At 32.9% G+C, this 22,970-nt stretch overlaps 1 protein-coding gene across 6 annotated transcripts in view; it reads right to left on the bottom strand.

Moving 5' to 3' along the window:
- Positions 1-223: 223 nt before the first annotated feature.
- The window catches only part of LOC148278886 (ubiquitin carboxyl-terminal hydrolase 2-like), a 60,220-nt gene continuing 37,473 nt past the window's right edge, over positions 224-22,970 (bottom strand). For 5 of the 6 annotated variants that reach the window (XM_088230730.1, XM_088230732.1, XM_088230735.1 and 2 more), the window contains 9 exons: positions 16,436-16,565; positions 14,578-14,739; positions 13,395-13,525; positions 10,624-10,721; positions 8,065-8,217; positions 5,410-5,503; positions 3,543-3,777; positions 1,393-1,471; positions 224-479 (listed from right to left, as the gene is read on the bottom strand). In XM_088230730.1, coding sequence (XP_088086856.1) covers positions 392-479; positions 1,393-1,471; positions 3,543-3,777; positions 5,410-5,503; positions 8,065-8,217; positions 10,624-10,721; positions 13,395-13,525; positions 14,578-14,739; positions 16,436-16,565 — 1,170 coding nt within the window. In that variant the 3' untranslated portion in view covers positions 224-391. Of the gene's footprint in view, positions 480-1,392; positions 1,472-3,542; positions 3,778-5,409; positions 5,504-8,064; positions 8,218-10,623; positions 10,722-13,394; positions 13,526-14,577; positions 14,740-16,435; positions 16,566-22,970 lie in introns of those variants that run through there. The other variant, XM_088230734.1, reaches the window with a different exon arrangement.

Raw genomic sequence — 22,970 nt, 5'->3', positions numbered from 1 at the left:
GTCAAGAAAACTCAAAGTTTAGTTTTAAAATTATAAAACTTTAAAAAAATCATAGAGATAATATGATACAAATATATTGTTTTGATCTATTTAACCAATAATAAAAAAAAACACTGAATTTCCTCATTGTAAGACTGTCATAATAAGTCAATATTTTTAACATGCGGTAGTTTATGTAGTCGCTATCAATATTATACATAAATATTCGGGACATCTTTTAAAATTTTTCTTGCATAAATTATTATAAATAAAACCATTTTGGATAGAGTTACTTCTGAACTGCGTCGTTCGTCTCGCTGTCTTGTTTCCTCTTTGTGAAGTCGACGACGGACGCATCGTCTTTTGTGAACGGAGAGAATGATTAATACAACGCGCACGGTCATTTGTTACGCTAGGAGGACGATGCGCCGTCTGACATCTCGTAAAATAGGACGTACGCTTCTGACGAACAGACGTTCTTCGTAGAAATCGGGGACACCCTGCGAAGGAAAGACAATATTTTATATAACTCTTAAAAGTGTGAACAAGAATTTATTTAAATTTATTTCAACAGAGAGGGAAAAAGCTTTTGAGAAGGGAATATGGAAGTCTAGGCATTTACGGGGCTTATGACCTGTCATCGGCTGGTTTAAGTGGCCACTTTACACACTGTGTAACATTCACCATTCTGCCCATGTTTGAACATCCACATTTCCTCAACTCTTCCATCTGTTGACTTTTGTGAAGTAAAAGAGCTGAAACCTTTATCACGTGGGTGAGATTCATCCGGCTGAACCAAATCACCTACTAGGCAACGCCTGGAAACAATTTTCCAATTTACAATTTTCCAATTGGTAAACACAGAAAGCAGCCAGATATAGAAAATTGAAACTGAGATAATAGCCATTTTGTAAAAAGAGTGAATTATAAAATCTACACAATAGTTTGAATGTTTTTGACTTTAACAAACGATAAACAATGAATACATAAATTTTTTTATATATTACAAACAAGAATCTTATTGTGTATTTGACCAGTTTAAAGGATTTTTAAAGCCATAAGATTTTTCTAGTTTTGTGGGTGTTTTCTGCAAATTGAGAAATGCCGTTTTTATGATCGATACCCTTTCCCGAGGTGATTAATACAGTTTTTTTATATGAAAGCGGTCTGGCTGTTTTTAGCAGAACATAGAATCGACCTTACTGCACCCGATAACATCAATATCTCATTTTTCCGAAATTGTGGACCGACTGCTTTCTGCATAAATACGTTCAATTAAGGGTTTGCTGTGATGAAATGATTCAAAATTTTTGTGACATATTTTTAAAAAAAAAATTGTTAAATTTCTATTTTTTATTTCACTAGATTCGACTATATTTAAACACGTTTGAGAAAATAGAATAATTGTCATACCTGGAATCATTGTACTCGTGCCATTCTCCATTGTATGGATGTTTGCAGTATGCTGTGTAATGCCCAGAATATGTTGTGCCTAGAAATTAAAACCAAATAAATTAAACAAAATTTACATCTACAATATGTCCAATCTCCAGGCCGGGCGATCAGTGGATATTGTGTCTGCGTCTGAACCAAAAGCAATGAAAACCTCGATGATGCAACAACACTATATACGTGTAAATTTGCCCCATCAAGCCGATTCAACGAAACCAAAAACCCGGGCAAAATTGAATTTTCTAGCTGACGATAACGAAAGAGTTCAGTGCCATGGGAAGTCAGATATAAAAATGTTTTCTTACACGTGGTAAAAATAAGAGCATTTAATAGGGCGCACAAGTTTCTCAAAAATGTATGAAAAATTTAATAAAAATGATCAGCTTTGCAATGTCACAGTTTATGTGACCACTTGTATGCAATAAGGAATAAATTATTTATTTATTTATCTTACAATATTTGGTTAAGAAGTACATAATTTTTAATCAAATTTTTCCACTGAAATTTGTATTACTGCGAAAATCGCTTTACTGAAATTTTATCAACTACCTTTGGTTTAAAATCTTCTCCTTATATTGCTTTTCCAAATTTTAAATATTACCTATACCTGTTATTCTTTCTTTTTTCTCTGCTGCATTGACATGTTTTTATACTTTTAAACTACTTTGCATTACTTATATTGTATATGTATATAAAATCAATATATTGCTGCTCTTACTATGTGTCATTAATTTTGAAGATGTTTTTTAAATTGACATAAATTTATTTTCTTATTCAAAGATTCTTCCCATCGTTTTTTTGAATCCCTTAAAATGTGTATGTGTATATTTATGTTTTTCCTTTTCAAAAAAATGTTATTATTTTATTTTATTTTTACATCTGAGCATGTTTTTCATTCTTTATTTTAATTCTTAACTTTGAATTACTTTTACAAATTTTCTTCATTTTTTAACTTTAATTTTGATTTTTAAACAACTTCTATTTATGTTTATTTTTCTTCTCTTTTTTGTACTTTAATTAATAACCTTAGATATAATTACTTTATAATATGGAAACTTCACCGGTCCATTAGAGTTACGTCTAACTGTGTAAAATATAAACTATGTAACTGTACTGTATGTTTCCTAAATAAAAGAAAAAAAAAAGAAAAAGTATTTAAAATATAATCACAATTATTTAACTAATAATTTAATTATAAAATAGAAAAGAAAAAAGAAATAAGTAAAGATGCATAGAAATCAAAATGAGGGGAATTGAGGGAATGACCATTCGATGGAAAGGATAGCTAATTTAATAGCAGCAGCAGTGATGTGGAGCGAGTCCAACAGCTCATCATAATGAATTTATTTAAAATGAAAAACTTTGTAATTTTTACCACATATTATATTATAACACTACTAGAGTCCTTAAAATATAGCTAGATTAGAATGACATTTGTCAGTAAAAGTGACGACATAACTTTGTAGTAACGTCAAAGGAGTTACTTATATTGACTCATGAAAAATCATTCGTATCTGGCGTGTTAAATTTATTTTTTCAATACAATGCTTGACACGTAAATCAACATAAATATATAAAATCAGCTTTAAAACTAAAATAAACCTAATTATTAACGACGTTCTTACAAGGTTACACCATTTTGCAAAAACGTTAGAGATGGGACAAATTGATCGAATAAAAAAATAATTCATTTGATGTTGTTCATGAAAAAAGTATAAATGTCTTATTTTTTGGTGAATTGTCTTAAACACACTATAATGGGCTTGTTTTTGCGTTTTTATATCATTTCAAGAGTTAAAAATGAAAAAACTGATAAAATCAATTTGATTGGTACATGATCAGTGATCGGTAATTTCCCATTACTATTGACATTAGTTTGGCAGCTGTCATTTTAATCAAGCTATATTTTAAGGACTATAGGCTCGGCAATTTATTCCAGTGTTAAACCACCTGTGATTGAGGTGAAATTGCAGATGATAGAAAGCGACAAAACACTTTTAAATTTCCCATAGCACTGAACTTCCTAATTGGGAAACTTAAGTTAACGGCGGCAGCCAAAAGAAGTTGATCTTTCACTACGATAAGACTAGACGCATTGACGGATCCCTCACCAGAGTGGTTGCTGACGGCGTACAGGCTGTAGTCGAGCGCGCGCCCGTCGCGGCCGCGGGCGGCGCACGGGCCCAGGTCGAGCCCGGTGAGCGGGAACTCCACCTGCACGTTGAGCTTTCCGCGAAAGCGCTCCTGCGGGGAGAAGCGCTTGAGGTGGAGGACCAGCACGCGGGGGAACTTCTGGATGGTGAACCACTTGAGGCACTTGCGCCGCACGCCGCATTTGGAGCACGTCTGGAAATAGGGAAAATTATCCCACTTTTGTAACTGCTGTGGACAAATGCGGGCAGAGACCGCAGAATGGTAACGAGTCGCCTTGCCCTAATTATATTTAGGCAAGACCATAGATTTTGCCCTTCGTAACTGAAAATTAACGTGGCTGCTTGTGACAGTAACATAAATAACATGGGTGGGTAAGTCCTAAAACCTAAACCAGACATTTCATTTTTCAATACGGAATTGAGAACTATCAATAATATAATAAAAAATGGGATATATGAAAAAAATATTATTTTAGAGGTGAAAACATTTCAATGCTCGCTACTGAATAACCAATGTAAAAATATTGCTACATATCTTTAAAATCGCAAAGAACAGTTTTATTTTTCACAAATGAAATACGAACCAACTAGTTTCGTAATATTTGATTTTTGGATATATTTAATTAAGATATTATATTATGTAGTTTATTAGTTTAAGCACATGATGATTGAACTAACTAGACTAGACGAGACATAAAATGACTAGACAATATTAAATTTCTAATGTAACCCTAACGGGTTTTATAAAATTGTAAATAAATAAAAAAAAATTATTAATTAATCATATTGTTTTACTAGTAAGTAAATTTAAGTTAATTTGTAAATTTACCATCCAAAAAAATAAATTAAATATAGCAGGTTTTTTAGCAAATAAAAAAAAATAGTTGTAATAAAACTATGCAAACCCACTTTTGTGGAATTATATATTTTTAATTTTATCGGCTCGTAGTCAGCGCGTAAGCCTACCATGCAAGAGGTCTTGGGTTCGATTTCTGGGGTGCTATTCTGAAACGCTCTCGTAGTGCGAGAAAACAGTTTTTCTCATATATTTTGTGTGTAAATACACGAGAAGATACGGCCGCGAGAACATTTGTAATACCACCCCTGACATGGTTGATATGAAATATTTATTTAAAAGGGTGTTTTTTTCATAGTCCCTGGACTGGTACCTGAAGCGTAAGACTGATCATCTTATTTATTTATTTAACACTATATATACATATAAAGGCAGGCATATTGCCTTAAGGCAATTTCTTCCTACCTACCCAAACCGTTCAGTTTGAGAAAATTTCAAGTACATGGACATATTGAATGTTACGATTTTATACAAAATTAAAAACAAGGATTAACTAAAAGAAATTTAAAAAAATAACACTATACTGTAAGAGAGGAGAGGGGATGGGAAGGAAAAAAGAAAGATAAAAGAACAACTTAAATATTTAGATAGTGACATTTCAATCTTGACTTAAATGTAAATAAAGAAGGGACGTCTCTAACATCTTACCTTCATGGAACAAAAATGATCAAGATACGCTGCAATTGGTGTACCAATGCAGTGCCCTATGCACCATCAGGTGCAGAAAGGGAATGATGATGAATTTTATAAGAAAAATATATTGTTTGTTAATATTTCATTTCTACAGTGTGTTATGAGTAAAATTTTAATTTCATATCTGGCATTTGATGACATTGATATTTTACTAAAACACCTTACCAAATTAATAATAGTTTCGAAAGGTTCGGTCTCCAAAGTAGGTGAATTTTTCCAATTATTCACTAACAATATAAAGTCATAGTGTAAAAAGGTGATAAAAAGGTGGCTTACAGGTTTCTCATCTCCATCCAATTCTTCTTCTCTTGTGAAGTGCGAGAGGCATTGTGATAGCTTCAGTGGTCCCGTTCTACTCGGAATTGGTAAACTAAAATAAACATTTTATAAAAATCATCAATTAAATTAATATTATTTTGAGAACAATGGAGATAATTAATAATGATGAAAATAATTCAAATGAGACACTGAGAATCTTCTTTAATAAAATCTTTTTTAATAGTCAGCAGTCATACTCGCTACCTGTAGTCCTTAAAATATAGCTTGATTAGAATGACAGTTGTCAGCAAAAGTGACATCATAACTTTGTAGTCACGTTTAAGGAGTGATTTATATTGACACACGAAAAATCATTTGTCTGGTATGTTAATTTATTTTTTAATACAATGCTCGACATATAAATCAACATAAATATATAAAATTAGCTTTAAAACTAAAATAAACCTAATTATTAACGACGTTCTTACAAGGTTACATCGTTTTGCAAATATATGAGAAATGAGACAAATTGATCAATGCAAGTTGATCGAATAAAAAAAAAATCATTTGATGTTGTTCATGAAAAAAGTAAAAATGTCTTATTTTTTGGTGATTAATTGTCTTAAACACACTATAATAGGCTTGATTTTGCGTTTATATATCGATTTTCGGAAACAGAGTTTCATGTTTGCATGAAAAACCTGATAAAATCGATTTGATCGGTACATGATCAGTGATAAGTAATTTCCCATCACTAGTGACATTAATTTGGCAGCTGTTATTTTAATCAAGCTGTATTTTAAGGACTATAGATAGGTTCGTGCTCATTCTGTTGTACATAGGAAGTGGGTACTACTGACTTTGCAACAATAATTAAACAATATTAATTTTAAACTTCATATTCCAGCTGCTTTATTTAATTATAATCAATTGTTGTCTTCGGCAAATCTTTTAAGACTTTCTGATAGAAGAATCCTAACTGACTTAATATTACTTTTTAAGGTGATCAATTCATTAATTGATTGTCCAAATTTGCTGGAGTTGGTGTGTTTCCGTGTACCTGGTCGACATACCCGCCACAAATCTCCTTTTTGTTCTGCTAGTTCTAGGACCGACTATCACATGCACTCGCCTATCCCTAGGCTCCATAGATATGGCAATCAGTATGAGGACAAGGCTGATATATTTAGTTCTGGACTTGATAGTTATAAAACGAGTCTGATTTCTTTTTTTCTCTCGCAATATTATTCTTAAACTTTTCTTTATATGCTTATGTGTATTGGTTGCTTATGTGTATTTACCTACTTGTTACTATTGTTATAGTTATGCAATTTTAAAAAATTTTGTTATGTTTTTATATATGTATTTTTTTTTTTTCATATTTATGTTCAATATATGTTAAAGGCAATTTATGTCGTTTATGTAAAATAAATAAATAACCGATGAACCGGAGATTCAGTCTGTTTGTATAATATACTCATATAAAGGTCTATTTATTTTTATTTTTGCTGAATTTGTGTGGCTATGTAAGATTTACAAACCTAAAATGCATCTTTTTTTTACTAGTTTTCTTCTATACTTCACTGTTTTACTAATTAACTATGTTTTCTTTCTATTATATAACTTTAATTTTGTACAAATTGGCCACGGCGGCCGTGAGTTATTATAGTAAATAATACTAATTTACGGGGACCTGTCACAATAGATCTTCAGGGTGACAGTGTCGCAGTGACGTCGGGAGCTTATAATGTATGGCATTGACTATAAAACTTCTTGTCATAAACATAATATACTTAGTCTTGAGGATCGTCGTTTGTTATTAGATATGGGGATTTTACATGACATTCTTAATGGACGTCTTGATAGTCCTGTTCTGGTTTCTGAGTTGGCCCTTAACGTACCTGGCTACCGCACCCGTCACACGAATCTATCTCTTTTCCATGTACCTACAGTTCGCACCAACTATGCACAGAACTCTCCTCTGATTCGCTTGACGCGTAATTATAATTTATTTTTCAATAACATAGACATATTTAACTGCAGTAAACTCACTTTTAAAACCAAAATTAAAAAAACTATTATTTGAAAAAAATTATGTTTCGTTACAAAAAAATAATATTTTTACATTATAAATTTTAATTGTTTCTATTCACTCCTATCAAACACACACTTACCCTGTCCCTAAACCTACCCTCACACCCACATACAATCACACACATATTCACATACCTACCAAAACCAAACTCCACTTTTTTACACACGCATCCTCACACAAAAAAAAAAACTCGCACACATGCACTTCTATGAATTATATCTAACTGAACTGGATTTTTATAATTGTATTTATGTGGAAATCTGATTTGGCTTTATTTTATGTTTTTTTTATAATGTTGTGTATATTTTTTTGTATTGCTGTTGTTTTTCTTAATAAACAAAATTTCTTTCTTAAATTGACCCCCAATTTTTCAGAATAAAAATACGGAGATACCTCATGGTGTACTGGTTTGTGCATTTGACTGAACTGACGTGAACAACTGATAATCTTTCCTTTATGCTACATATGATTGATATTTGCTACATTCTATATACCAGGGAAGTGTCCTTTGCATCATCAGGTGGGGATTAGGAAATCATCGATCGAGTTAATAAATAATCAGTGAGAAGAAATCTTACCTTAGATCCCAGAAGGGGTCGAATGTGACGCTAGTGTGATTACAGTGGGTACATCGCAGCGAGGACTTGAGCTGGCCTACAAATATGTCCCCTACGCGACTATCCTCCATGCGCAGGTAACGCTGCCACGACTCCTGAGCCTTTTGAGCATCGCTGAAACATTACAACACATCAAGCAACGCCCTACGCATTAGCCCCAGAAATACCAGCGTACGATATATATTTGAGGGGCGGACTTAACAGAATAACTGCATTTATATTAATTCTACGATTTATATGAGAAAATGTTCCTTGTGTATTAGAGTGGGCCGATGATGTATGAGGTTTTTTATTTTTTTAGACATCAAAGTGAAAGGGGTCTAAAAAGTTGCATTTTGGATCACATTGAACGTAAAAATTATTTTAAAAAATATTCCATACTACTTTTGGCCCTCAACCGAGGTTTGAAGTTTATCACTGTCTGAACATTTTGTTAATTATCTGTGTTGATAAAATTATTTTTTGTTAGTAAAGAAATAACTTAATCACATTACAAATACGAAAACGTTTTGAAACTACCGAAATGCAAAAAGTTTACACTCCGCGGAACTGATTCTGTTGAGCGCCTGGCTAATATTGACGAAAACAATAGCCTGTTAAAGCAATGCTACCCATTTATTACGAAACAAAAGGCAACTCACGCCCTTAAATTCTTATTTAGTAAGGTTTAATGCACATTATAAAATTTAATTGGACTGATTTTCTTACTTAAATACGAAATGACAGCCGGTTTTGTGCAAAAAATCGACTTTTTCGAAAACTTCAAGCTCTGGTTGAAGGCCAAAAGTATTATCGAATATTTTTTGCATTCTGAGTTTTTCATTCAGAAGGCAACTTTTTAGACCCCCTTTATTTCAAAATTCGGAAAAAAATCATTTCGGCCCGCCCTATAATGTGTATGCCTGCGTCGATGGTATCAACAGTACACTTGTACGACTACTCAAAACATAAATAAACAACTTTGCGTATGCGTAAGTATGCGCATTTGTGTCGTATTTTCAGTGGCATAAATAGCGCAAGATGGTCTCAGTAATATACGTAGACTCATTCAGAGAGTGTCTCGATGATTTGGGGGCCACACGAACTGAAGTACTCTCCTATGATAGAGAAAATCCAAAAGACTTTCTGAGATATCTCTACATGAGAGAGTGCGGGTATTATCCTCGGCTCTACCCGACCGAGTTTCTCCGGGGTATGCTCGGCTACAACAGTTTAGAGACTAGAAGGAATGTGTATTTGACTACACATTTTTATCCATTGTTGCGCGGTATGATCGATAAGATGAGCGTTGGTTTGTATGTTCCTGATAATTACCCAAAACAGCGTCAGCATAGATTGTTTCATATTCCGATATACAGGACCAACTTGCCTACGGTTATGCCTGTTGGAAGGGCTACCGCTATGCTGAACAACATTGCTCTGGATATTGATCTGTTCCATGTATCCGAAGGGGTTTTCCGGAGCAGGATTCTCCTACTACTTTAACATGAGTCTCTTTCATGTATTTTTTTCTTTTTTTATAATATGTGCGTATTGAATATATGTTTGTAATCTATATGTTATATTAAATAGGGAGTTATTCATATTTAAATTTATTTCAACAGAGAGGGAGAGGTAAATGCCTAGACTTCCATATTCGCTTCTCACAAATGTTTTCCCTCTCTGTTGAAAAAATTTTAATACTTATAAAAACTATTAGAATGGGTCAAAAGCAGCGATTTTTCCGATTATCGAATTCAAAAACGGCTCAAAACTTGCGCATTGACATGCTTATCAATGGGAAAATTCTGGTTTGGAAAAAAACACAAAAAATAGAGAATGATTTTTTTAACAACAATATTTTGAGTTTGTCCAAATTTTTGTAGACAAGGGCTGGATGGATAGATGTTCGAATATGGGCAGAATGGTGAATGTTACACAGTGCGTAAAGTGGCCACTGAAACCAGCCATTGACAGGTCATAAGCCCTGTAGATGCCTAGACTTCTATATTACCTTTTCTTAAAAGTTCTTCATCTCTGTTGTAATATGTTAATATAAACGGCTCCCTAGGGAGTTGAATCCAGTCCTTGTCTACAAAAATTTGGACAAACTCAAAATATTGTTGACAAATCCACCTGGTCCATGAAGAAGTATAGAAATTGAAAAAATAACATTTTCAGGCGTTGCCTAGTATGTAGGTGAAATAATTCAATTAGATGAATCTCACCCGCATAAATGAAGGTTTCAGCTCTTTACCTTCACAAACATCAACAGATGAAAGAATTGAAGGAATATATATGTTCGAATATGGGCAGAATGGTGAATGTTACTCAGTGTGTAATGTGGCCACTGAAACCAGCCATTGACAGGTCATAAGCCCTGTAGATGCCTAGACTTCAATATTACCTTATCTTAAAAGTTCTTCATCTCTGTTGAAATATGTTTTTTTTTTAAGATCGGTTGACATTGACTACCGTCGCCTATTAGAATGAGATAGTAAAAAAGCGATATTTATTAGAAAATGTAATCCAAAAATTTACCTTAGATTATCATCAATCTCTGTCAGAATCGGTTTAGGCTTCACGGTGACTCGGTTCACATCTTCGTGCAATCCTTCCAGAAGGTATCGCAAGAACTCCTGGAAAGGGCGAAACAGTATTTATGTGGATGTGACGCTTTATGCCGTAAAAGAAGCAGCATCTTCAGGGGAACGCTGGTTAAAATCTATGTTATTGTTCTGGGTAAAATGTCCAAACCATAAATTGACAACAGACGCAGAAGATGATGAAGTTGAATTGAATGATTGAAGTTGACGAATACTTCATTAGTGAGAAGCCAGTCAGAGTATAACTCTACAATATGGACTCCTTACTCCTTACTACAACTGTCACCAAAATTCTCTTGAAAGAGTCCGAAAAAAATTCTTACGGTATATAAATTTCAAACTTAGAATCAGTCATGAATTTCTAAATTACGATTTTTTACTAAAAACATTAAATTTGTTAAAACTTAACGATAGAAGAAAAATTATAGACCTTTTAAATTTATTGTAAATTCAATATGGGATTGCCCTGAACTATTCAACAACTTCAGGGTGCCTGGAAGAATGACTAGACAGGTGCCACCGTCTTGTAGCAACAATTCACGGACGGTGTATACTTGTGATGCCGTATTAAACAGACTTCATGAACTCGGCAATAGTTATTCCCACGTATCTGATATATTTAGTGTAGGGTATTGTTCCTATAGAACAAACCTCTTGATCTTTTTCAAAGATAACCTCGAAACCGGTCGAAGTGTAATAATTTTTTTTTTTTTAATTTGTAAATAAATAAGTGTAAAATATTTTGTTTAATTATAAGGATTTTTATCCTCCATTTGTTTTAAAAACTATAAAATATACATTGAAATTTAATTCAAGCACTTTTTCATTATTATGCACCCCCCTACCTCTCAACATAATATTACCTGATTAATTTTAAATAACTTCTAAATTATTATGAAAATAAAACTTTGTTATTAGTGTTGCATAATTTATTCTTTTACAAGAATACAACTATAGTTTCGGGAGAGCACTCCTCCCATCGATGGGTGATATAAAACTAATATAGTAAACACAGAATATTGTTCACAGTGTCATAGAATTTAAACAAAAAATAAACAAATTAATCAGTGAAACTTAGAGCAGGAGGGTTTTTTCCCCTTATCTAAGGTGTTAGCATATAAATGGATAGTTATCTAAAGTACAGATATGAAAACATGATCAATGAGGGACAGGACGTTAAGTCGAATTTATTTCTTAAAATTTAGCACATAAGTGGAAGTTGCAATAATCAAGTCTAAGATTTAATGTGTGGGAAGACATCGCTCGGCTAAGAGAGTGTTCACAGACGCGTGTCTAGGAGGGTGAGTGGGGTGAGGGGGGTCGCAAAGGGAACATAGTCAATAAAGGCGAGGGGTGGTTAAATGTGTGATTATTATTTATTTATTTTATTTATTTCATTTTATTTGGGATTTTTACAGCTATTACATAAACAAAATAATTAGAAAAATCTTAACAATACTAAAGCCAATTAAAAAAATCCACTGTAAATATAATGACACATAATATATAAGAAAAGAAGTTTAGTAATTTATTTGTGTGACGTTTGTATTCATGTGTATGTGAATGTGTGTATGCGTGAATGAATGAGGGAGAGGATACATGTGCGTGTGGGAATGAAAGAGGGAGAGGGTGCGTTTGTATGGGTGCGTAAGTATGAAAATAATATATTTGCTTAAAACTTGTAAATTGTGTTGTTCTCAGAATTTAAATTTTTGTGAATTTCTATTATTTCTATATTATTCATATTACTGTCTTTGTTATTAACTTGGTGCAGGAGTTTTAGGGTGTGACTATGAAATGAGTCAAATCTTTTTGGGTCATGGTTTTGCATGTTCGGGTAACAGTACCAGTTTGTTTTACTTTTAGTGCTCATAATTAAATTTGGAAAAAAGGGACACAACTTATGCCAACACAAATATTGAATTAAATCCATTTTGAATCTAGAAAAAAATGTCACAAAGTAGATGCTTACATAAATAATGAACGACTAACTGAAATTGAACATGTTAAATACTTAGGATTAACAATAGACAGACAATTGACATGGACAATTCATATCAACAATTTAATTAGCAAAGTGGCAACTTTATCGAGTCTATTTTTTAAAATCAAAAACTTTGTTCCAATAAAGGAAAAAATTTTAATGTATGAAGCATATGTTAAAACTAAAATATGTTATATGCAACTACTATGGGGAACAGGATATCAAAATGACATAAACAGACTACAAAGACAGCAAAATAAAATATTAAAGTTAGTATATGACCTTCCCTATCTAACAGCAACTAAAGAACTTTTTGAACAAACTAAACAATTAAACGTAACTGAACTCTTTAAACTAGAATCTTTAAAATTTATTCATAAATTAGCCACTGATGTAATTGTAGACGAAGAATTAAAACTTGAAAAAAATTGTAGCAAACATGAACACAATACAAGAATATCGGAAAAATATCATATACAATCTTTTAAAACGAGAAAAGGACAATCGAGACTTATAAACCATGGACTGAAATTATACAATAAACTACCAGACAAAACTAAACAAAAGACTCAGGCAACCTTTACAAAAGATGTTAAAAATATTATTATTAACAGTAGAATGTGAATTTTAAAAGTGAAAACATTTTGTTAAATGTATGTAATCCGTAAGGGTTTATCAATAAAATTTAAATAAAATATATGATTATTTGAAAAATGCAATACCTGCGCGTCCTGTTGGCTGTAGCCCATAAAGCGTGGGGCGAATCTTTGGATCTGCGCCTTGAGGGCCGTTGTGTTCACAACACTGTCGGATTCCCCCTCGCGCCACAGTTCAGAAATTACTGTAGAGAATGCTGAAAAATCATACAACTTTTATTTTGGTATCATTTAACGTACATTTTTTTTGTTTTCTGTGTGATACAACAACTCTTATCCATGAAATCAACTCAAACAACGTAACTTCGTGATGTATTATCCATTACTTCAATACATAACTCATTAAAAAATAGCACAACGAATTCAGTCGATATTAAATATTCAATTGAAATGTCAACTGGCCGAATTGTTCTAAAAACGGCCACGTCGAGAGCCATGTGTCCTGCAATATGACGCATGAAAGTAAATGGTCTTATATCAAAAGTACCATCTCAAAGAAAAATAGCCCTTATATATAAATAATGTTTGAAATACTGTTTTCCAAATCAAGAATCTTCAAATAATTTGTGTAATCTGCAAGTTTAATATAGGAGAAAAACCCGCACTGGGGTTAAGACAGTATGAAAAAATAAGCTGGAATAATCGGCTAGTTTCTTGGCTCACCGCAGGCGCTGGGCGCGCTTTATTAATATCAATATTTATATTATGATAAAGAAACAAACGGTGGAAATGATTAAAAATAAATAGTAATTATTTATTTGTTTTTCTGTAAATAAAATTACAGTAAAACATTATTATTGTCAGTCAAATATAATGGTAAGCGGCGCATAATCGCTTCTATACACGGTTCGCCCCTGGTATTAAGAGAGTGCTTTGAGAATTAGAACACAGAGGTAAACCATGAACTGATAGACGTTGAAATTTTTCACGGAGGTATATATGAGCGTTAGGACTATGAAGTACAGTGAACAGAAGCGAGAGGGAATGATAATCTGTCCGCTGTCTAGTTTTGGGCCATTTCAGTTGCCTACGGCAATCAGAAATGTGGTCATATTTCCTAAGACCAAAAATATACCTTATGAATGTATTCTGAAGTCGTTCAAGTTTATCGAGTTGCTCACAGCTCAAATCAGTCAAGGAATCATCAGCGTCATCTAGAATGGGTAGTTGTAATGCTTGTAAATATACTTCCCAGGTACACAAATTTTTCTAAGGATAGCCGTCACGCTTCAATAAATAAAACAATTACCTTTGATTAGAGCGCCCTTCATACAACTGAGTGTGGTGTTGATGTCAGGGTTGAATTGTTCAGGGTTTCCAGAATACTCCATAAGGGGACGAGTGTTGGAGAGACATTGTATAACGCTGTTCATAAAACACGTGTTGCCGATGTTTCGTAAACCGTTCAGACCTGGAAAATCATTTTTAAATGTTAAAGCCGAAAATTACTTGTAGAACTACATTTTACGAAAAGAAAGTAAATACTTAACACAATCAAGAAAAGAAAACTAGAGTACTTTGGAGGTTTTGTGTGAAGTATAAAAAATTCAGAATTATTTTACAAGGAAAAGTTGAAGGACTGGCTTTAAAAGTTAAGAGTCTCTCCATTGTAGCTACGGATCCATATTTGCAGCGGCTGGATAAAAATTGCCACCATGGAGCGAAGTGGCAATAAAAGAAGAAAAAGAGGTAAGCATATATATTATCAATTTTTCGTATTAACACTTTGAGCACCGGTCGAATACACATAGAATTTACCCTGTGCCCGGCCCATTTTTGTGAAATTTCATGCTTTGTGAAGGGATTCTTAAACCTGTCATAATTATGAAAATACTGGGTTGAATCAATTGAAACTTCTCATACTTATTTGAAACAATTTAATAGGTTATTTTTGTATGATAGTTTAGCCAGCGTTGGCCTTTATGGAGAGCCCCATTGCAATGTTCGCACATATACAGGGTCTCAGTCCTTTTTTTGTGCTTTGTGTGGTAAACCACGGGACCAAGACACAACGCGTGGTTATATAATCACGTGTTTACGCGGCTCCGGGATGCAAAGTGTTAAGTTTTCAAACTCAGTTTCAAAGACGCCAAACACCTATTCTTTTGTTGCAATTATTAAGTTGTCGTAGATCTACTTAGGATAGATGAAATTTTAATGAACTGTTCAAATTATTTCTAAAAAAAAAAATTAACCCAAATTATGAATTAGTAAAAAAAATGTATTAAGTGTTATAGGCTGTCTGGTTTTTTCAAATTTAAAAATGAGAACCAAAATTAAAACAGAATGGTAAAAGTTATACATCATTCAAAAGAAAATTTTCAGAGATCACATCATCATCATTCCTTATCCGCACCTAATGGTGCATAGGGCACTGCATTGGTACACCAATCGCAGCGTATCTTGATCATTTCTGTTACATGAAGGTAAGATGATCAGTCGTACGCTTCAGGTACCGGTTCAGGGACTATGAAATATTATTGTGTAAAAACACCCGTTCAAATAAATATTTCATATCAAAGATGTCGGGAACTGATCCCGAGACCTCTTGTACGGTAGGCAAACGCGCTGACCATGACACCGCGAGTTCATGGAGAATACATTATTGACAAATATGTTAGTGATAAGTTGCGTCAGTTTTTTTCCAAATGAGGAAAACGGTAGGACAATATAAAAAATAAAAAAAACAAATTAGTAAATAATTCATAGCATCTTCACTGTACACTGCGGAAATAACGCAAACAGTTTTGGCAGCATTATTTTCTCGATTGAACGCGAGCAGGAAGAGGTGTCGAAAACCCTCAGTTTTATCTACTTGACGTTGCATTTTGAAGGCTTGAATGAACTCAAATAAACTAATATTAACATGAAAGCAAACACAATATCTTGTACAGCAGAAAATTTTCTTTAAAATGACGTACAACCTTTACCATTTTGTTTTACTTTTGCTGCCCATTTTTAAATTTGAAAAAATTTAGTTTCATAATAAAAACATGTTTTTCTGAATGGTATTTTTAGGACTGAAAAATTGTGAAGCCGTGTTCTTGCACCAGCAGGGGGGTACGGCGATAAAGTTCAGTTTATTTTATAATCGTGAAACCACTCACCGCTGGTCTTGCTGAGTTGCTCGACGCCCACGCTGGAGTTCTTCCTATGGCTCAGGGTGACCAGGGTTCCACAGGACGACGGGGACGCCTGGCTGGTCAGGGGAGACGCCCCCCGGGACACTCCGCTGTCCTACGGGAGAAAAAGCCAACCGCCTTCATTAATAGACTGGCAATACAAACGGTACACCTTGGTCGGATCGTTGTTTCTCAATATTACCAACCCGGAGTGAGCTCGACCTTTTTGACTTAAAACTCCCCTCACATGGGAGACTTGTATTTAAAATGTACAGCCTTGTTAGGGTCTGTGTCCATTAGGACGAAAAATACAGTTTTTTTAAAAGCATTAAAAAAAATTAATCCATCCTTATGAGGATGATTTGTGCCATATTGGTACAATATGTAAATTATAAAACTGTTTCCCGGATTTAAAATTTATATAAGAATAACAGTTTGAAAACTGCCACTCTGGAGATATAGCTGTTCAGTGTGTGAAATATTCGGGTTGTGGTCCAGTGGCTAGTGTCGCAGACTCATGTATCAAAGGCCCGAAATCCGCTTCATGATTCCCATTCGAATTGAAATTTTTGTGAAAATTATTACGAAAGAAAATACATTTTTTTAAAAACTCTTTTTAAAAAAAAATAGAACCACAACTCTCAATGAGCATTTTAAGACTCAATGGCTACTCTCAGGCAAATATCTAGTGGGGGGTAAATCCACCTTGTGATGCAGTGGTTAGCGCATTTGCCAACTGTGCTTGAAGTTACGGGTTCGATTCCTGGCAGTGTCAACATGAAATAAGTCATTTAAAGGTAGGTCACTACAATATTTTACTGTTCCTGGACCGGCACGTGAAGCCTAAGACTGAAAACCTTACCTCAATGTTACAATTATCAATTATTCATACAACACACAAAAACAAAATACATGCAACATAAAAAAAGCTTAAAAGGGTTTTGTATCAATTGAATAAGCAACTTGGAGATTGACAATGTATGTATTTGTATTGAAAATATAATCAGAATGTAATGTGTATTTTAAATTAAGAAAGCGCTGACCTTACTAGCCGCATCTCATATTCATCAAATATTGTGTTGCCCTCAACAATGTAAAATAATGAGATAAATGAAATGAATAAGTCACTCAGATACCTACATAATATTAAAATTCCTAAATTCCACACAAGTCATGGTCAAAATAGCTTTGTATTCAAAGGTGTAAAAAATTATAATAATCTTCCTAATGAACTAAAAACCATTAAAAATAATATATCAATAAATAAATTTAAAGTTAATCTAAAGAAATTTTTTGAACTCATGTAAAAACAACATTAAATTTTAATTAGTATGAATGTATTATTGTTTTATGTTTTTTCTTTATATATCCTATGTTTTTTTTTTCTTTTCATGTACTCGTATTTAAAAATATATAAACTCTCATAAATAAACAACTAAAACAGCGTAAGTCACCCTCCAAGCACAAGAGTTAGTCTCTTTTTTTGGAGAGTTACAGTGATAACATTTACTAGATGGGTAAAAGTAGATATGTTTAGAATTTTACAAAAACATGAACTTTTTATTAAATTTAAGATTTTAAAAAAAATTAAAAAAAGATAATTAATGATTTTTTTAACACATGCAAACATTAGTGTGAGAAAGACATATGCATAAAGTGAAACATCTATATTCGTCATTAATCAGTTCCTGGGCCGCAATTAGAAACGTCATCTTCATCAGTATATTAAAAGTACAAGCAGTAAAATGGGTATTTATGTATAAAAATGTGTACTTCTTATATTTTCCAGGTAGAAAAATTAATTTGACTTTGTAGATAAAATTCAAGATAAATGTTAACTTCCTATTATAATACGGGCCCTGGGCCTCGATTATGATGGGAAGATAAAGACGTCAAACCTTCACCTTGACGGTATAGTTGAAGATAAATTCCCTCTAGCAATTATAAAGATATACTACCGACCCTCCACTTTCAAGTTTTGGGTAGGTACATCGATATGAATCAAGGGGAAGCGTACGTCACGGTACACATATCTACGCTCTAAAATGACATAGCTTCAGTATGACGTCATAGTTGAAGATAAAAGTCTCTCGACCGACAAAAGGTACAGTATCGATACCCCCACCATCAAGTTTTGATGTAAGTACATCATTTTATACCGACGAGTCTAGAACCCCTCGATACGTTTATCTACGCATTAAAAGTGTCAAAAATTTTGTTCCACCGAGCAATTTTTCCTTTAATTATGATTTATTAAAAAAAAATATCGTTTTGAGGCTGACACTTTTTTTCTTAAAAGCCAATTAAAAATATGAGAGAGAAATAAATAAGTTTTGAAGTCGAATTGAATTCTGACATAACTGTCACTTTAATGAAACAAACGCCTAGATGTGGAAATAATGTCGCTAGGTTCTGTCCTATTAACAAATAAGAGTATCTAGGCGTCAGACACAGATTATATACGTCAGAAAGTTACCACTCTAAAACAATAATTTAGTTCTTATATTTTTTCCATTTGTTTTTCTATCTTTCCGAGTGTATGTATCGAGACGTTATAGGAGCCGGCTTTGTAGTCGATCGGTACAGATCGGTAGATACATACAGACGATCGTTAAGTGTACCGTCTAGGTGATTTCCAAAAGTCATGCAAAATTCATGTTCAAGCGAGCATTTTTTGCTTGAATTGGAATTTATTGGAGTCTAAAATCGCTTTGAAGTGAACACTTTTTATTACAGAAGCCTATTTAAAATAAAAATGACAACTATTTTAAATGTTAATGACGTAAGGAACGCGGAGTAATTGTTTGCGGTCATTCCATTGGCTTGTTTCGATCATATGATGTGGATATGACAAGCAGGTAGAACATACCGAGGCAAGACACAGATAGTACAGAAGTTAAGTATACCGTCTCGATATATACAGATGAAGATAGCGTTCATAATCGAGGCACTGGGGTGCTATTCTCAATCTTCTCTACACCCTAGAGATTGATTAATTCGGGAATTTTATTTTTTGCATGCGTTTATACTTCATATCTGACCACAATGATGATTAAACGTCAAATAAATATGAATGGAAATACAAATGGAAAACTTTATACATGGATGTGTTCAATCACAAATCACTTTCTCGGGAAGGTTGTTCCATCGCTCCAGAAGTCGGTTTGTCAGGAAGTTCTTCCCGGAGTTGGAAGCGAAGCGGTTATTATTCATAGGAAACACCGATAACTTCAAAATATTATTGGTAACGGAATCTGTCATTTATCCGGCACTATAAGATTGTGTTAGGTTTATTTGTTTGTCTGTACACTCCCATGCAATATGCTAACATAATGTAATATTCAAAATGATGGAGTCAATTTTGTACGGCTATATTTCCCAAATCAAGCATAAATTATATGTGGAGATCTAAAGAGCTATTGGAAAAGATAATGGAAAAGTTTCTTCATTAGAATATTGAACCTTCAATTAGCAAAAGGATTTGTTGTCTGTATTACCGATGACGTACAATTAATGGACACGTTCATTCTTGACTAGATCGTGGAAGTATTAGTACGAGAAAGGAATATTGGCTGTTCATTAACTCCAGAGAACAACGCGCCGACTATGTTCTAGGACCCGGTTTGTCTGCTCTAAGGTCTGAGAGATTATTAGGACGATTAGGGTCTTTGCATAGGATTGTTTCTACTGTTGGTATTAGGATAGTGGTTTTTGCGAGGGATTCAGTATTATGACGAGAAGTAATTTCGCCTAGGTTCGATAGGGATCATGTTACGATCTGTGTTAGGATTTTTTTATTTTTTTTATTAATAACAAATAAAAATACAATATTACAACTAAATACAATTTTTTACATTAATCAAATACATATATTTACATTAACGTTTCCCATTATGCAAAATAAATAAACAATACTTGTGTACATAATGGGGAGTGACGTCTTACAATAGATTATTTTATTTTAATCAATAATGTTTTTAGAATAACATAAATAAATTACAAAAAAGATATAAACGATGTTTTCAATCAGTGTTACATAAAGAAGAATTATAGATGTAATTTTTTACTTCTTTCTTAAATATACTGTATTCCTGACTGTACTTTTTATTATCTTTGTTCATTTCATTAAAGAAAGTAGTAGTAGTAGTAGTATTTTGCCAGTAGTGTCTTGATAATTTGATGTTCCCCTGTGATTTGGTATAGATACGTATTGTTTTTCTTCTGTTGCTCGAGTACATGTTGTATAGGGCAAATTATTCCAATGTTTCCTATATGTATTTGGGTTTCGTGTCGTTGTTTGATTTGTTTGTATTACTACGTTCTTCTTTCTTTCCGAGGCGGGATCTGGAGCGTGCGGCCGCGGTCTCAATTTGGAACTAACACTGTATTCCTTCACTGTCATACTGGGAAATTAGAAAAAGGTGATTGTGCTGACCACGTGTATTTGATTGATCACAAATTAACAATACTGCAGTGAGGGGTACAATGAAAGCTTTTAAAGTTACTTTGTTTTGTTATTTTCGCGGTTTGATTGTAAGGAAATATTAAATTTTCGCTTAAAGTGATACGCGAAACTGAAGAAAGACACAAGTCTTTATGAACAGTTTCGGGAAAGGGGTGGATGCTTTCATTGTTCATTGAATGCCGGCATTGATGGCTAGGCTGTTCGATTAATGAATGCTTAACAAAAAGTACACCAATCGCAGCATATCGATCAATTTTTTACATTAAGGTAAGGTGATTAGTCTTACGCTTCAGATACCAGTCCGACTATAAAATATTCTAGTGTGAAAACACCCTTTTAAATAAATATTTCATGTCAACCATGTTGGGAATCGAACCCGAGAACTCTTGCGTGGTAGGCAAACGCGCTGACCATTTCACCACGAGGCTGAAGTGAACTATGTTAATGTACGGGACCTAGAACAGGTGGTAATATCTTAATTCCCAAATTAAAAACAACTACAGCACAACATCATTATACTTACAGAGGAATATTTTTCTTTAATGAAATGATCAAAGATAATAAAAAGTACAGTCAGGAATACAATATATTTAAGAAAGAAGTGAAAAGTTACATTTATAATTCTTCTTTATGTAGCACTGATTAAAAACATTGTTTGTAATTTTTTTGTAATTTATATATTTTATTATAAAAATATTAATAATTAAAATAAACTATTGTAAGACGTCACTCCCTATTATGTACACAAGAATAGTTTATTTCTTTTACGTAATGGGAAACGTTAATGTAAACATATTTACTATTAATATTGAAAGCATTAACTTTGTGGTCAAAACCGGTAAGACATAGAAAAGTCGGTAAGTGGTTATATACAAATATTTAATAACATTTAGTAAATATATGTATTTAATTCATGTAAAAAACTGTATTTATAGTCCTTAAAATGTAACATGATTAGAATGACAGTTGTCAGTAAAAGTGAAGACATAACTCTGTAGTAACGTCAAAGGAGTTATTTATATTGACACACGAAAAATCATTATTTGTATCTGGCGTGGTAATTTATTCTTTTTAAAATAATGCTTGACATATAGATCAACATAAATATATAAAATCAGCTTTAAAACTAAAAGAAAACTAAAATAAACCTAATTATTAACGACGTTCTTACAAGGTTACATCATTTTGCAAAAATGTTAGAGATGGTACAAATTGATCAATGTAAATTGATCGAATAAAAAAAATAATTCATTTGATGTTGTTCATGAAAAAAGTATAAATGTCTCACTTTTTGGTGAATAATTGTGTTAAACACACTATAATAGGCTTGTTTTTGCGTTTTTTATATCAATTTTCGGAAACAGAGTTTCATGATTGCATTAAATGACTGATAAAATCGATTTGATCAGTGATCAGTAATTTCCCATCAATAATAAAATTAGTTTGACAGCTGTCATTCTAATAGTTTAATATTGTACTTTTATTTGTTATCTGAATAAAAAAAAAGAATATATTAATTTTAATTAATACGCGACTTATGCAATAAAACTCCAGGTAAGTCTACTTGTAAATATTAATTTAACAGGCATCACATCCGCAACATGAAAAACATTCACTACAGTTGAAAATTGGATATCTCGGTAAAGGAAAAATATGATTTTTTGTGTGTGGAATGGGTAATTAGTAATGAGCTATTGATTACGTGTGCAGACGAGAGATACACTCAACATTTATAAACAGACTCAATTTGTCTACTAACATCAAATATAATTTGGTTCATTTTCGTTGAAATACAGGATAAAATTGAGTCCACCATTTTAAATATAACTGCACAAATAACGAACCGTGTCTTCCATTACAGAATGTTTTCTGTGATGTATCGATACGCCATTATTGGATCTAGTAATCTCCTTTCTAGTGTTGATGTTACAAGCGCCATTTGGAATCGGATTTGATTTTCGTAAATCTACGTAAGAAATACACATACATACTTTTATTTTTAAAATTACAATATGTTAACGTAAGGAAAATAGAGATTACCCATACAATGGTGTA

This window comes from Micrasema longulum, unplaced genomic scaffold (assembly GCF_059751315.1).
Source record: "Micrasema longulum isolate JH-2025_06_02 unplaced genomic scaffold, ASM5975131v1 h1tg000812l, whole genome shotgun sequence".
Taxonomy (NCBI): Eukaryota; Metazoa; Arthropoda; class Insecta; order Trichoptera; family Brachycentridae; genus Micrasema; species Micrasema longulum.
Note: the sequence above shows the minus strand (reverse complement) of the source record. Positions and strands in the feature narration are given on the sequence as shown.